The 14536-nt window shown below is 46.5% G+C and overlaps 5 protein-coding genes across 5 annotated transcripts; 3 read left to right on the plus strand and 2 right to left on the minus strand.

Moving 5' to 3' along the window:
• Window positions 1-638: 638 nt before the first annotated feature.
• On the minus strand, window positions 639-1926 carry LOC117900243 (WD repeat domain-containing protein 83). The gene is made up of 3 exons (XM_034810531.1): window positions 1770-1926; window positions 996-1718; window positions 639-943 (listed from the first exon to the last, which is right to left on the minus strand). Exons 1-3 carry the CDS (start codon window positions 1846-1848, stop codon window positions 816-818), a joined length of 930 nt encoding a protein of 309 aa, XP_034666422.1. The 5' UTR covers window positions 1849-1926; the 3' UTR covers window positions 639-815.
• A 324-nt stretch (window positions 1927-2250) lies between these two features.
• Window positions 2251-7478, plus strand: LOC117900238 (menin). Its single transcript, XM_034810527.1, has 3 exons — window positions 2251-3604; window positions 4022-5280; window positions 5341-7478. The coding sequence occupies exons 1-3, from the start codon at window positions 3355-3357 to the stop codon at window positions 6115-6117; spliced, it is 2286 nt and encodes a 761-aa protein (XP_034666418.1). The 5' UTR covers window positions 2251-3354; the 3' UTR covers window positions 6118-7478.
• Window positions 7479-8307: 829 nt separating this feature from the next.
• LOC117900240 (probable 26S proteasome complex subunit sem1) lies at window positions 8308-8792 on the plus strand. The gene is made up of 2 exons (XM_034810529.1): window positions 8308-8495; window positions 8561-8792. Exons 1-2 carry the CDS (start codon window positions 8384-8386, stop codon window positions 8686-8688), a joined length of 240 nt encoding a protein of 79 aa, XP_034666420.1. The 5' UTR covers window positions 8308-8383; the 3' UTR covers window positions 8689-8792.
• LOC117900239 (rootletin) lies at window positions 8757-10178 on the minus strand. Its single transcript, XM_034810528.1, has 3 exons — window positions 9795-10178; window positions 9343-9736; window positions 8757-9290 (listed from the first exon to the last, which is right to left on the minus strand). Exons 1-3 carry the CDS (start codon window positions 10105-10107, stop codon window positions 8798-8800), a joined length of 1200 nt encoding a protein of 399 aa, XP_034666419.1. The 5' UTR covers window positions 10108-10178; the 3' UTR covers window positions 8757-8797.
• A 97-nt stretch (window positions 10179-10275) lies between these two features.
• On the plus strand, window positions 10276-14241 carry LOC117900677 (dynein-1-beta heavy chain, flagellar inner arm I1 complex). The gene is made up of 5 exons (XM_034811122.1): window positions 10276-10387; window positions 10441-11142; window positions 11207-13065; window positions 13124-13805; window positions 13862-14241. Exons 1-5 carry the CDS (start codon window positions 10324-10326, stop codon window positions 14239-14241), a joined length of 3687 nt encoding a protein of 1228 aa, XP_034667013.1. The 5' UTR covers window positions 10276-10323.
• The last annotated feature ends 295 nt before the right edge of the window (window positions 14242-14536 follow it).

Genomic DNA, 14536 nt, shown 5'->3' on the forward strand with positions numbered 1-14536 from the left:
TAGTACATAAGTACAACAATGTTCAGAGTTAAAAGGGCCAAGAACCCACTTTCGAGAAGCCCTAAATACCCTAACCCCTAAAACCCCACTTATCCTCCAGTCATAAGCGAATGCCCACGCCTGTGCGAGTAGGGCCGAGCTGTCGCCATTGCTGCTGCTGCTGCCTCTCTTTGGCTAAGCCGCTGCGAGGCTGCGCGCCCTGGTAGCTTCGCCAGCTTCGACACCAAGTGTCCGGAGGAGTTAGCGCCCAGCCACCGCTGGCGGCTTGGCATCCCGCGCATCCGCCCCCCTTCCCCTCACAAGGAGAGAGAGTATGAGAATGATCGAAGAGAGAGCAGCAGACAAACAGGCAGACAGACATACCGCTCGGACAGGTGTCCGGCATTCGGGATAAATATGATGGAATGTGTCGTAAGGAAACAATATGCAGGCCCGTTTACCGTTAAACAAGAAAACGAAAAAATACATTGAAGCATACGAGTATATAAGCCAGATCATACATAAAACATATTACTACATACATTCATGCTCTATAAAAACAGAAAACTACAAAAAACAACAACAAAAAAACTTAAAAAATACAAAGAATTATGTCAAATAAATGGTTTTTCCTTTTTCCCTCAAAAAAACAACTGCAGTTATTTATTTATTCTTTTGTTTATTAACTATCACTAGAATGGACTTAATCCTATTCAGACCTAGCATTAAACTACGATTCTTCTACGATTTTAAACAAGAACTTAAACTTAGAGGCGAGAAACATCAAATAATTTCTTATTTTGCTAATGGAAGTCAACCTAAACTGTTACCCAACACTACAATTGCTCTTCCTCGACCTGCAGGTCTGTGGTGAAAACGTACATGTCCCGCCGTCTGGCGAACAGCAGCTCTTCCGAGCGGCTGGGATGCGTTGCCAGTGAATGAACCACTCCGCCATTGTCACCTGAAAAACACAGATATTATCAATGATACTTATCAAGATCATATGATCATACTTATGCGTATCCTCTGCAAAACCTTTCCCTCCAGCAGATCCCAGATGTAGGCATCCCCGGCACTGGAGCCGGCCACAATGTGCGCATCATTGGCTAAGATGCCGCACTCTATGTGGTAGTCATCCGCCTGGTGTCCTTTGTATTCGGACAGCAGTCCGCCCGTCTCGCAGTCGATCAGTCGCACCACACTGTCCTGACAGCCCGCCACCAGGCACTGTTCGTCCTGCGTTCTGGCCAGGTAGGTGATGGGCTCCCCGATCTTGTCGCAGATCATCTCTCCCACACGAATATCGTAATGCCGTATGCAACCGTCCAGCGAGGCGGCATAGATCTTGTTCTCGTTTGTCAGAACTGTGGTGATGCAATCGCGAGCGTCCTTCATGACCTGGACGGGATCTAGGCGGCGGGTACGTATGTCCCAGCACATGACGGCATTGTCGCGGCCACCAGAAATGGCAATGGAAGAGTCCTCATTGAAGCAGACGCAACGAACGCCACCAGCATGACAGCGCAGACGGCGAACCGGTGTTCCCGTGGAGACATCCCAGTATATGATGCTCTTATCCAAGCTGGAAGAGACAATGTAGCTGCTATCACAGCTGCCAGCCACGTCTGTTACCTCATCGGCATGTCCGCCATAGGTTTTTAGGAGCAGTCCGGTGGCAGGATTCCAAAGTTTGACCTTCTTGTCGGAGCCGCAACTCAAGCAGTACGAGCCATCAACTGGAAATAGTTACTTTAAATGTTGACCTTTAAATGAATATATCAACTCACCATTATAGCGCACCGCACGCACAGCTCCCTGTTGGCAGTCTATAGTTGTTTTGCAATGGTAATTAGCAAATGCCGGCATTGTTTTTACAATTTTGTTTTGTTTAAATACCAAAAATGCACTAGCGCCACTGGAAAAGGGCTCAAGTAAAGACACCAGCATTAGCAAAATATACCAGCTTTTTTGGCACTTTCCAGCACCTTTGGTGCAGTGCTGACAGAATTTAGAAGTAAATACAAGCTAGATTCAAAAAAAGCTAAAAACCAACAGGAACAAATTCTGTGACTGTTGCGTTTATTTTAAAAGAAACATTTAGAACATTGTCAACCTTAAATGAACATATTTCCCGGTACACTTATCCACTCTTTTGCATGCTTTTTTTACATTTTTGAAAAGTTAAGATTTGCTGTTGGATTAGGTATATATACAAAAGGAGATGGTATATTTTGGTATTTCGGTCCGCGGTCACACTGCTGCAAAAAGGTAAACACAACGCAATAAACGGAATTTTTTATTTACGCACTTTAACGAAACAAGCAATTAAATCGAAATAAATTGTCGGCAAATCGGGTGTGCTTTAATAATTAAGCAAATGTTGAATGATTTCATGTAGGATTCATATATTCTTCTGGTTTAATTGAGAAACTGCGTGTCAAGTGTAACTTACTTATGGGCGGGGGTGGCGGTGTAAAGCATTAACCAACCAAAAAAAAAAGAAGAGAGAGGTGGAGAGGAGAGAAGAGCAGGTCATAAGCAAGCGAAACGCATGTCAAGCGCGACAAAAATCACCTGCCCAAAAGCCGATTTCTGATGACGTGGGCTGCAAAACGAAGGACAGCTAGCAGTCAAACGACGACGACAGGATATACACATATTTTTCCAGTGCACACACACATGAGTATGCAACGCAACAAACCAGTTGTTGTTGCATATAAGTGCAAGTGAAGGAAGCCAGGCAGCATAAAGTGAGCGAAAATCCTGCTTCCAGAATAACTGCACAGCAGAAGAGGAAGAGGAGACGAACAGAAGCATGGAATAAAGGTGCATATCTGGAGAGTTAAAGTTAAGAATAAGTGCATACCAACAGAAGGTAAGAAATAACTGCACACAAGAAGAGAACAGAGAGAGCGAGAGCGAGAGAGACAAGGAGTGCACACCTGAAGAAGAGCGAAGAGAGGCCAGGAATAAAGTGCACAACCGCACACACACGTACAGAAAAGGAGCAAACACAGGCAAACACAAACAAAAAAGCACAAAAAAAAGCGAGAGAAAAAGTACAAGGGCCCACGGACACGACGACACAAGGTGGAAAAGTAAAAAAGTTGTTTGTCAACTTGTTGGTCGCTCAAATGTGGCAGCCACAAAGAGTGGCTGCTGGCTGGCTGTACAGCTACCAAGTGGAATCCCAATCCGATACCGAAACCGTCGCCGCTTCCCGATCCTCGAGTCATTTCAAAGGCAGCAGCGCCTGCGGCTAGATCGAAACAGAGCCAGTTGGAATATCTCGTGTGGAATACTCGCATTTACCTCCCCCTCGGCAACACCAACGCGCAGCAACAGCTCCCGCCCACCCCCCTCGGCAGCACAATGTCAACGGTCACGCGGAGCGCCAGCGCCAGTCCCATGGCGCTCAATGGCATCATCGACGCCAGCCTCTTTCCGCTCAAGTCCACCGCGGATGTTGTGAATCTATTTCGTCGCGCCCTCACCTCCGGCATTGAGCCCGATCTGACCCTGCTCTCCATTGTGGTGGGTTACATCGAGCTCTCGCTGACCACGGGAGAAGCGGCGTCTCAGGCGGCCGCTGCAGCCGCTGCCATGACGCAGGCGGCGACAGGTGCGTACCCATTTACCGTTAGTCGAAACCAATTAAAACGGAAGTCTAACCCTCAGACGAAGCAGTGCGCGAAATTAGACAGTGCGTTTCAAAAGTGTAGGGCCAAAAGAAGAAACAATAATAAAATAAAAATAAAATAATAAATAAAAATGTTCATTCGATAAAAAAGCCTTAAAAAGTAGAAAGATGATAATTTAAATTTTAAATTAACATTTATCGATAATGTTTCGATTGGTTCAACATAATTTCTCCATAAAGAAAAGAAACAATGAAAATCCTTGAAACCCCTCGAAATAGTCTTTAGTTAATGAAACGCACTGTCATTTCACCCTTAAATGTTCCGTTTTAAGTGGTTTCCTTCGTACCTTTTGAATATTCAAGAAAACTTAATCAATCGGATCTCCCCTCTTTTGGCAGGCGGCAGCGATGTGATCATGGGCAACAGCGTTCCCTTTCCGGTGGTGACCCACGAGCTGATTGCTGGTCTGTACAAGAAGTTCCAGACAATATTGTCGGTGGTGGAGAAGCCAAAGCCACATCGCCAGGCCACGCGCGAGATCATCAAGAAGGTGTCGGACGTTATATGGAACTCGCTGATTCGCAGCAGCTACAAGGACCGCGCCCACTTGCAGAACCTCTACAGCTATCTGTCGGGCAACAAGCTGGACTGCTTCGGTGTGGCCCTGGCCGTGGTGGCTGGCTGTCAACTTTTGGGCTACAAGGATGTGCGTTTGGCCATCTCCGAGGATCATGCTTGGGTGGTGTTTGGCCAGAAACGAGTGGAGACCATTGAGGTGACGTGGCACGGCAAGGGCAGCGAGGATAAGCGTGGACAGGATATACGCCCTGGAATCGAATCGGGCTCTTGGCTCTATCTTGGCGGCCTGGCGGTTGTCTGCGAGCGTGGCATGGAGGTGGCCGCCATCTGTGCGGCCCTCAACATCTCACTGACGGCCAACAGCGATTGCGTGGAAGTGGCCGAACTGCAGCAGCAGTTGCTGTGGCTCCTCTACGATCTGGGGCACCTCAAGCGGTATCCCATGGCCCTGGGCACGCTCGGCGAACTGGAGGAGATCCATCGGACGCATGGCAGCATCACGTGCGAGCAGCTCTACCGCGAGGCCATCGATTCGGCCCGTACGCACTACCGCAACCATCATGTCTACCCGTACACGTATCAGGGCAACTACTACAATCGTCTGCTCAAGTATCGCGACGCCTTTGCCGCCTGGGCCAATGCCGCCGATGTGATCCGCCTGTACACGTATCAGTGCCGCGATGACGAGGAGATCTACAAGGAGCTGCTGGACATTGCCAACGAGCTGATTCCCTATGTAATGAAAACGGAGAGCTCGGGCCATTCGGCACGCAGCATTCTGCGGGATGCGGAGGTGTTTGCCAATCTGCTGCGCTTCTACGATGGCATCTGCCAGTGGGAGGAGGACAGCCTGACGCCCATTCTGCACATTGGCTGGGCCAAGCCGCTGGTCAATAATATAACCAAATTTGATTACGATATACGCTCGCAGGTGGTCATCAAGCTGCCCGAGGATCTGGAGGCTGAGCAGGCACAAGCGGCCGCATTGGAGGCTAAAGAAGCGGCGGCGGCAGCTGCGGCTGCTGCTGCAGCAGAGGCTCTAGAGGGTAACAACAACACAGTGGTAAAGAAGGACGAGGTGAGTTCAGAGGTCAACCCCTTACTTTACTTGTCTTTAATGTTTTTCATCTCAAAATAGAAGACAAAATCTTCGGAGCTGCCGACAACATTGGCTGATCTGACCGCCGCTTGTGGCGAGAAGATCCTTAATCCAGATTTTCTGCTTCAGGGCGGTGGTCAGCCTTTTGCCGAGCAAAAGCAGCAGACAACAGTGGGGGAAGCGGACAGCACAGAGCCCCACAATAACAACAACAATAGCAATAGCAATAACAACAATCATCACAATGCTGAGAAGGAGGCTACAAAAACAACAACAACAACCACAGCATCAGTAACCACTAGCAATGGAGGAAGTGGCAGCAGCGGCAGCAACTCCATTGCCATTCAGTTGCCAGTTACTAGTGAGGCAAGCCATCAAGCTGGCCAAACGCAAACCCAAACCCAAACCCATATCCAAAACCAATCACAGCACAAAGAAGCTAAACCAGAGCCAGAGGCGACTGCACCCGATGACTACGATCCCTTTGAGATAATGCTCAAGCGTCCAGTGATTGCGTTGTACAGTCAAAAGATGAAGGGCTTGAAGGATCTGCTGCTGGCCGAGAAGCTCAATACGCACGCCATATCGCTGCAGGTCACAGCACAGTCGGTGGCCTCGCGGAAGGTACGCGGCGTGGCCGAGAAGCAGTCGGCGGCGACCATCTCCGCCACCATTACGGCCATTGCATCATCATCAACGTCGTCGGGCACAGAGGGCGGTGTGGGTGGCGCTGCGGCAGGAGCATCCCTGGGCGCCTCATCGCCAGGCGGTGACTCGATAGCCGCCTCGCGGCCCAAGCGAACGCGTCGCGAGTAAAATTTGTTGTCTTGAAAAAAAGAAAAGAAATCCTTTATTATCCATATTCGAGTATATTATATATATATATATAGATGCATACATAATGTACATAGGATGTATGCTGTCTCATATTTTTGATGTTCGATGTGTATTTATGTAGTTTGTAAGCGCAAAAGAAATCCGTTAGAGAACGCCTAGCGTTTTAAAAACAATATAAAAAGAAATACAAACAATTGTAAGAGGAATAAACCAGACAGCAGATCCACACGCAAACACACAGCAAGCACTTTGAAGCGATGATGAAATAAGCTATGCTAAGTATTTATAATGTATTTTTTTAGCTGTTATACTTTAACTCTTTGTATTTATTGCTACTATCCACTATCGTATCGTATACCCCCCTCCAACCACTTACCGCAGTTTATTTATGTTTTATTGATTGTTTAAGCGTAACTTTATTGGTGCTCTACTTTGAACGAAACAATATAAATATTTGTTGTATTTACTGGAATGCATTTTATTGAGGCTAAGCTGTTTGTTTATTATTTTTTCACTCTACAAATGTACTACCCCCGCTACCGCCCCATGTAATACTTAAGATGCAACAAACAGACATAAGAAAATATGTTTTTTTTTTTGTTACACACAAACCGAAACGAAATGAAGCAGAAAACATAAGAAATAATACATATTTAACACTCTTCCTCTCTATATGTGATACAAACAAACACTTTTTCTAGAAAAAGCTTTCATATTATATCTTTATAAACCTTAAACTACAATACATAGAATATAAACTATCAAAACCCCCTACTTGAAACACAAACAGACAGACAGGCGCACTTGTTTTAGGGATATCAAAATCCCATCTATAGATATATATAGAATATCCCTGTACTTCTTCCCCCATACTTACACCCAATTAGCAAACGCAATTATGAAGCATGTCAAAAATGTAACTCACAAATTGGAGCTTGTAACAAATTGTTAAATGATGATAATAATTGCATTCAATTCGATTTTTGATTTGATTTGTGCGTAGAGCATCTGTGATGAATAATAAATGTTTACGAGAGAGAGAGAGAGAGGGAAAAGTGGAAGATGGCCAGCCCGAAACACACACAAACAAAAACTGATAAACTGAACAACAATATAAACTAATCAATTGTAATGGTGTTTTATTCCTCATATACGAGTATATTGTACAACAAGCAAAAACATTACACAAAATCAAAAACAAAACACACAAAAAACATTGCGAAATAATGAAAAAAAAAACTATTTAATTATGTAGATGCAGAGCGCAGCAAAACTAAATGTTAAATGTTGAACTACCAGTTATATTAATGTAAAATTAGATACTTAAAACAAAACAAAACGATACAAATGACTATATATATATGTACAATACAAATATATATATATATTTTGGCATACAAAATTTTTAACTTTAAGTGATGGAAAGACGAGAAATGGTTTTTGATTTTCCTTACATTTTGGCCAGCACAAAATCCCGTTAACGAAAGTTCGCTATGCAACAAATCAAAAACAAAAATGCAGCAAACCCAGAACAGAAACATACATATATAAAAGAATACACACACACGTACATATATATTTATAAATGTTAAAGTAACATCAATTTTCGCTCTAATTGTTTTAAAATAGCCAACAACAGCAGCAGCAGCCATTGCTCGAAGAACAACAGTTTAAATTATATGTAGTTTAAAATCCAAATGCTCAATAACCCTTTTAGCTTGAAAGTCAAATAGCCACAAGTCAAAATGTTATAAAACAATAAAAAAATCATAAAAAACAAAACTTATTTTCGGGTTCTCTATGTCGGTGGCTTTTGCTATTGGTGTTATTGGATTCAACGGGACCCGCCGCATTCGTTCAGTTTATCGCACAAAAATACCGATATATGTGCAGTCACGTGTTCGATGCCTTTCAGAAAGTAGAACATCAACAAAAGCAAGTCTGTTTGCTACAAAAGTCAAACAGCAAGTTTCGTTGATAAAATATATGTAATGAAAGCAGCCACTTTTCAAGCCTAGTCTATAATTAATACATTAGCAGCCAATAATAAATGACGATATTTTGACGTCGAAATTGAGTCTACGGTATATTTTTTTCAACAGTATATTTACGGTATATTTCTGAGCAAAAGACGGTATATTGTATTGCTAATTCCACGGTCACACTGCCTACAAGTGACTCGGCATCAAAATAGCGTCAAGAAAATTGCAAAAACTTAAAAAAAGTAAAGAGAAATATTTATAAAATGTCTGCACCCGACAAGGAAAAGGAGAAAGAAAAGGAAGAGACCACCAACAAGGGAGAGGACTTGGGTCTGCTCGAGGAAGACGACGAGTTCGAAGAGTTTCCCGCTGAAGGTGAGACCAGACCGCTTCCAATCAGAGGAGCAGAAGTTGTAAAAAAAACAAATTGTCATTTGCAGATTTCCGTGTCGGTGACGACGAGGAAGAGCTCAACGTGTGGGAGGACAACTGGGACGACGACAACGTGGAGGATGACTTCAGCCAGCAGCTGAAGGCGCATCTGGAGAGCAAGAAAATGGAAACATAATCCAGCCAAGCCAAGCCAACCCATTTCCCCCCGTTCGTACCTAACCATCAAAACGAGCAAACGATCAGTTAAAAATCTAGAATAAAATCAATATATTAAGTGGACCCTTTCAGTTTTTACCAAGTGCTACCAACATCTCTTCAATCACCTTGCCCATTGCCTCTTGTTCTTCTACTTGTCGCTGCAACATTTCCAAATTCTTGGATCGCTTTTCCTCGGCTCTTTTCTGCTCCTCCAGGGCGGTCTTATGCACATCGATTTGCTGCTGGAACTTTTGGCACTCCTCATCGTACTTCTCCTTGCGTGTTTGTAACTGCTCGGCGGACTGCTGGAGCTCCGTTTTGTTGACATCAATTTCGTTGAGAAGTTTCTGATTCTGGGCCTCCAGGGCGGGCAGCTGCTTCTCCATCAGCTCCTGCTGCTTGAGGTTTTCCTTGTAATCGTCCAGCAAGCTGGCCGGCAGCACCTCCAAGGCCTTCTCTACCTCAATGACCATATTCAGATTGGCTTCTATTTTGCTGCGATGATCGTTGAAGAGTTGCTCCTGCACGGCCAACTCTTCCTTGCAGTTCTCTATGTTTCGGGACATACTTTCGATTTGCCTGCAGACAGGAGATATTAATTGAAGCTCTTGGAAATGTTTCAACAACTTACTTCTTTATGTTGAGAACCTGGTCATCCTCTACGACCAGCTGCTCCCAGTGCTTGATCTGACTGGTCAGCTCTGTGTGCTGAGTCTCCAGCGTATCCAGCGCCGATTTCTGTTCGTTGCATGTCTTGTTGTGTTTGGCCAACTGTGCCTGAGCCTTGGGCAGCTCCTCGCGCAACTCGTCTATGGCCAACTGACAGTTTTCAATGTCAACCTTAACAGTGGCTGCCTTCTCCTTTCGATTCTCCAACTGACACCGCTTGGATGTGATTTCAGCGATGAGCGCCTCGCGCGTTCTGATGCTCTCCTCGACGGGCACTAGAACCGAACGCTTGAACAGCTTGTAGTACGCCAAATAGTTGAACAGAAAGTCCAGTGTTTTGATTGTCTTCTTGGGTGCTAAAGAGATGCAGAGGAACTAAGAGATCATCTCTAGATTTGATGCTCAGCCGCTTACCTGGCCTGATTATGTCCAGGTACGTGTACGTCTTGTTGGGAAAGGTAATCTGCATTATTCGCTCCACTTGCCGGCACAGCTTGACCAGGAAGACGCGCTTCTCGCGCGACGTATCGGTGCCCTCGTTGTCGACATTAAATGGTGGATCCGCCCGTAGTCCGAAGCAGCGCAAATACTGAACATAGACTTTGGTGAGGAAAGCCTCGGTGGGATTGGCCAGATCGGTGGGACGTATATGCAGATCTGGCATCAGCGTGTTTCCCTGCTGAAGCACCATTTCCATCTCGTTGCTAATTGGCTGGTTCTTAGACATGGTTGCTAAAATTGCTTTTAAATTACAAAATTCAAAGTGACGCCAAAACAAATGTGGTGTGTGACCAAGTTTGGCTACGTGAAAAGAACTGCAAATGAAATATACCACATTTGGTATTTTTCAAAGCTGCTTGCTGCACCACCCAAGTAACGGTAATGCCTGTTACCATGGATCTTCTTTATTTATCTTGCTTGAAAAAACATAAAACTGGCGAAAATGACGTCCTCTAGCGCTGTAGAAGATGAACATCTTACAGACTCTGATTTGACCGATGATGAGGGTGAGTTGGGACTACCTGTATTGAGCGGCATAATAAGAAACAAACAATTTAAGAGCGCAACGTGGAGCAGCGCCAGGAGGAGCTGCGTGTTGAGACACCTCGGCCGGTGTACAGCGATGAGGAATTGCATCAATTGGTGGAGTTTATACAACGCATGTGTGTGCTGAGCGGCTTGGATCATCGTGACTGGCATGAGAACTCAGTGGACATTATTCGCCGCTGGCTGCTGGAGGTCAACGAGCCCCTGCTGACAGTTTTCTATGATGGGAGCACGCTGAGCGCCTGCCTGGGCTTCCCAACCATGTACATCATCGATATGAGCTACTTTCGTCGCGAACCGAACGAGATCTTCAGTGTGGAGGCCTTCCACGATGAGATCCAATTTGGCACCGTTCATAGCGACGTGGATGGCTGCCTGCTGCATGTCCTGGAGTGGCTCTATATGCCCTTCTTCCGCAACTATCCGGAGTGGAATGAGACTGTTCGCCAGCGCTTTTGCTCGAGCATGGATAGGTTTCTGGGATTTCTCACTGGCATGCACTACCAGATTGGTGGCATGGCCGTGCTCTATGTTCCCGGTGTGATCAAACAGCTTGACGGCGTGGCCAAGCTGGACAGGCAGCTGGTCAGGAGCCTGGAAGGCATTGCGCTCTATTGGACAACTCAAATACGCACCGTGCTGGGCGATTGCACATTGACGGTGCCACACGATCTGGTCACGGTGCGGGATGAGTTTGAGTTCTGGGAATATCGCTGTAGGTAGAGCAAATCTTTCCCAAAATCAATCGAAATTCATGCGATTCCCTGCCCCGTTCTTAGATGAAGTCCTGCAGGGCATCAACGCCCAATTGGCGCAGTCGGATGTGGCAAAGGTTTTCCACGTGCTGCGGCACTCCAACTCCGTTCACATGCCCCAAATGGAAGAGCTAATAGCGACGGCCAAACTGGAGCTGCTTCAATCTTTGTCCAACTTGAAGTATCTCCAACTGCTGATCGAGCCCTGCTCCAAAATTGAGCTGTCCAACAGCCCGGCGGAGCTGACAAAGCTGCTACCCAGAATAATCCATCTCGTGCGCTTCATTTGGCTGAATTCGGAGCACTACAATACGAGGGAGCTCATCACGGGTCTGTTTCGGAATCTCAGCAATCAGATTATCAAATTCTGCACCGAGCAGACCAAAGTGCAGGAGATACTCCAGGGACGGCCACGTTTTGGCATCGAGATGTGCAACATGTCCATCGAATGTTGTTTGGTCTACAAGGGAATCTATGAGGAAATATCGCGGCAGCACACCCAAGTGGATTGGCAGCTGGACGAGGGGATTATCTTCAATCATGTGGATGCCTTTGGGGAGCGGCTCAACGATGTGATTGATATTTGCGAGTCGATGATTGTATTTGGACGTTTGGATGAACACGAGACCATACCCAGGGCAGAGTTTGGCGGCACCAGAGGCGCGGAGCTGGACAAGATTGCGGCAAATGTGGAGAATATCTTTCTGGAGACACTCGGGAAGCTGCAACGCTGCTGTGGCCCACAGTCGATCATCCTGAATGTTCATCGCGAGGACTGGTACGACGAGGTGGCCATGTATCGTGCGAATGTCCAGCACCTGGAGGAAACCGTTCAGCGTCTGATCTTCAATGTGTTTCAGCATGTCTGCAATGTCGAGGAGGCACTGGAAGGACTGCAAGCCATGCTCTTCTACTCCTATCGCCATCACGGCACTCTGCGGAAGACTTTCCTGCGGGAGGTGAGTCGCTTGTGGCGCATGTTCTCCCAGGAAATGGATGCCACATCGAGAAAGCTGCTGGAGTGTCGACAGCAACCAGAATCCTGGCTCTCCCCTCATGTCTCCCGTGCCCTCAACTATCGCATCAATCTGGAACGCCTCACCTGGCTGCGAAATCGTTTGAAGAGCGCCGCATGGCTGCCGGCCGTCAAGGAGGCTGCTGCCACGCTGGCCAAATTCGATTCGCTGCGCAAGGAGTACGATCGAGAGTCGCGTCAGGCCTACGAGGACTGGCAATCGGAGTGCTGTGGCTCGTCCGCCGATCTCAACCAGCGACTCGAGCGCTATCTGATAGTACGCAGCAAGCAGGCCAGAGGTTTGCTCGAGTGCAACATAGATCCAGCTGTGGTCGAGATCTGCGAGCAGGCGCAGCACTTTGAGCGTTTGGCTCTTCCCATTCCAAGTACCATTAAAAAGTTCTACGAGCGAAGCGACAGCCTAAGATCTGCGTACAACAGCGTCACCCAATTGTGTCTCAGCTACAATCGCATCCTCATGGGCCTCTCGGATCGCGAACGCAAGCTATTTCGACCGCTCATCCTAGCCTGCGATCGGCACTTGGCGCCGGGCATCTTCAAACACACCTACGGCGACGATATAAGCGAGCAAACGTTCTTCGATGAATGCGGGGCGTTTCTGCGAGACTTTCAGGAGATTGTGCACATTTACAAGCGCGCGAATCGAGGTGTGGCCAGGTGCTGCGAAAAGATTTGCGACACCACGCTGCTGCGCTTTAATTTCATGGGCGCCGTGGACATAATCGTGCTGCAGCATCAGCTATCCGGCTGGCTAACCAGCGCTGGCAACACACTGAGAAATTATTACAATAATATTGTGGAGCTGCTTTCCGCCTTTAGCAGGCAGTTCCATTTGGTGAAAGATGAGGTGAGTGGATAAAGTGGCTATAGATGCACCTGACAATGCTTTTATTTATTTATTTTAGATGTCTGCTGAGTGGATTCTGTATGTAAACGGTCTGGATGATATGCTGGCGAATGCATTCATGACCAGTGCACGCAGCTCGCTGACCAAGCTCTATGAAGCGCTGCATCGCGATGAGGATATGGCGCCTGCACCCATTTTGGTACTGGAATCGGATGTGAAGGAGGGTCGGATTGTGTTTAGTCCAGATATGGATACAATTGGCACTATCCTGTGTGGTGTGATTGACAATATTCGCTGCATGTTGGATCAGTTTCCGCGACTGGGCTACAAGCTGCGGCTGCCCAAGGCGGAGCAGCGTCAGGGATTCGCTGGAGTGTTTCGCGAGGATCAGGAATGCTCCGAGCTGATGCGCAGCATTCAAGCGGAAATATCGAAGCAGCGGCAGGAGATGGACAGCTATCAAGAGCACTGGAATCACCATCGCATGCTGTGGGAAAACACCGAAGAACATTTCACCCAACGACTGCTGAAAAGTGACCGAACAGCGGGAGTGTTTGAGGGTGGCATTGAACATTATAGCGCCCTGGCCGATGATGTGTCCTTTGTGGATGCCATCACGAATGTTTACTTCATATTAATCAATCAGAATGCGCTAAAGAGCACCATTTTGGATTGGATAGAGAAATGGCAGGCGTTGAATATTAAAATGCTGCTGGATCATGCCACCAATTGGATGAGATGTGCGAATGCATACTCGTAATTCTCTAAATTATTATCTAAATATCTTCTCTTACAGCCACCTATCGCTATATGCGTCGGAATGAGCGGAATGTGATGATGGTGCCGCGCACAATTCGCGAAACGTTGGCTGCCAAACAGCTCTTCGAACGTTTGGTCCGGGAGGTGCCGCTCAAGCAGGCGACCTTTACACCCATGCTGGAGCTGTTTGTGCTGCTGCACAAATATCAAGTAAAACTGGCCGAGAATACGCATGAGCAGGTGCTCGGCTTGGAATCCGCTTGGTTGCACTACCTTCAGACCTTGAGCGAGGCGGATGAGATGCTCGACAATGAAGGCGATGAGAACAAATTGGAGCTGGCCAAGCAGGCGGAAAAATTTAAGTTTATATTGAAGGAGTTCCTCGACGACTTCTACTCTAAATTACCCAAGAAATAGGTGAGGTTTTTATGTACATTTTGCATATAACTAATTTTTTTTTTTTTTTTTTTTAGATTATGCTGAATGAGAGTCTTAATCTGAGCTCTTAATCTGAAGATCTCTTGAATTACGGCTGCCATTTTGATGTCACATAAATTTTAATAGTTTCTTCTTTTCAGTGGTAAACTTTAAGTTATAAAATGTAAATGCAGTTTGAGTAAAAAAACCACAAACAAGCTTCAACTGAATGTAATTAAGTTTGCTGCTGCTTAAGCATTGCGTTAATGTGCGGTTTCGGGCAATTAGTTGTGGT

This window comes from Drosophila subobscura, chromosome U (genome assembly GCF_008121235.1).
Source record: "Drosophila subobscura isolate 14011-0131.10 chromosome U, UCBerk_Dsub_1.0, whole genome shotgun sequence".
NCBI classification, from domain to species: domain Eukaryota; kingdom Metazoa; phylum Arthropoda; class Insecta; order Diptera; family Drosophilidae; genus Drosophila; species Drosophila subobscura.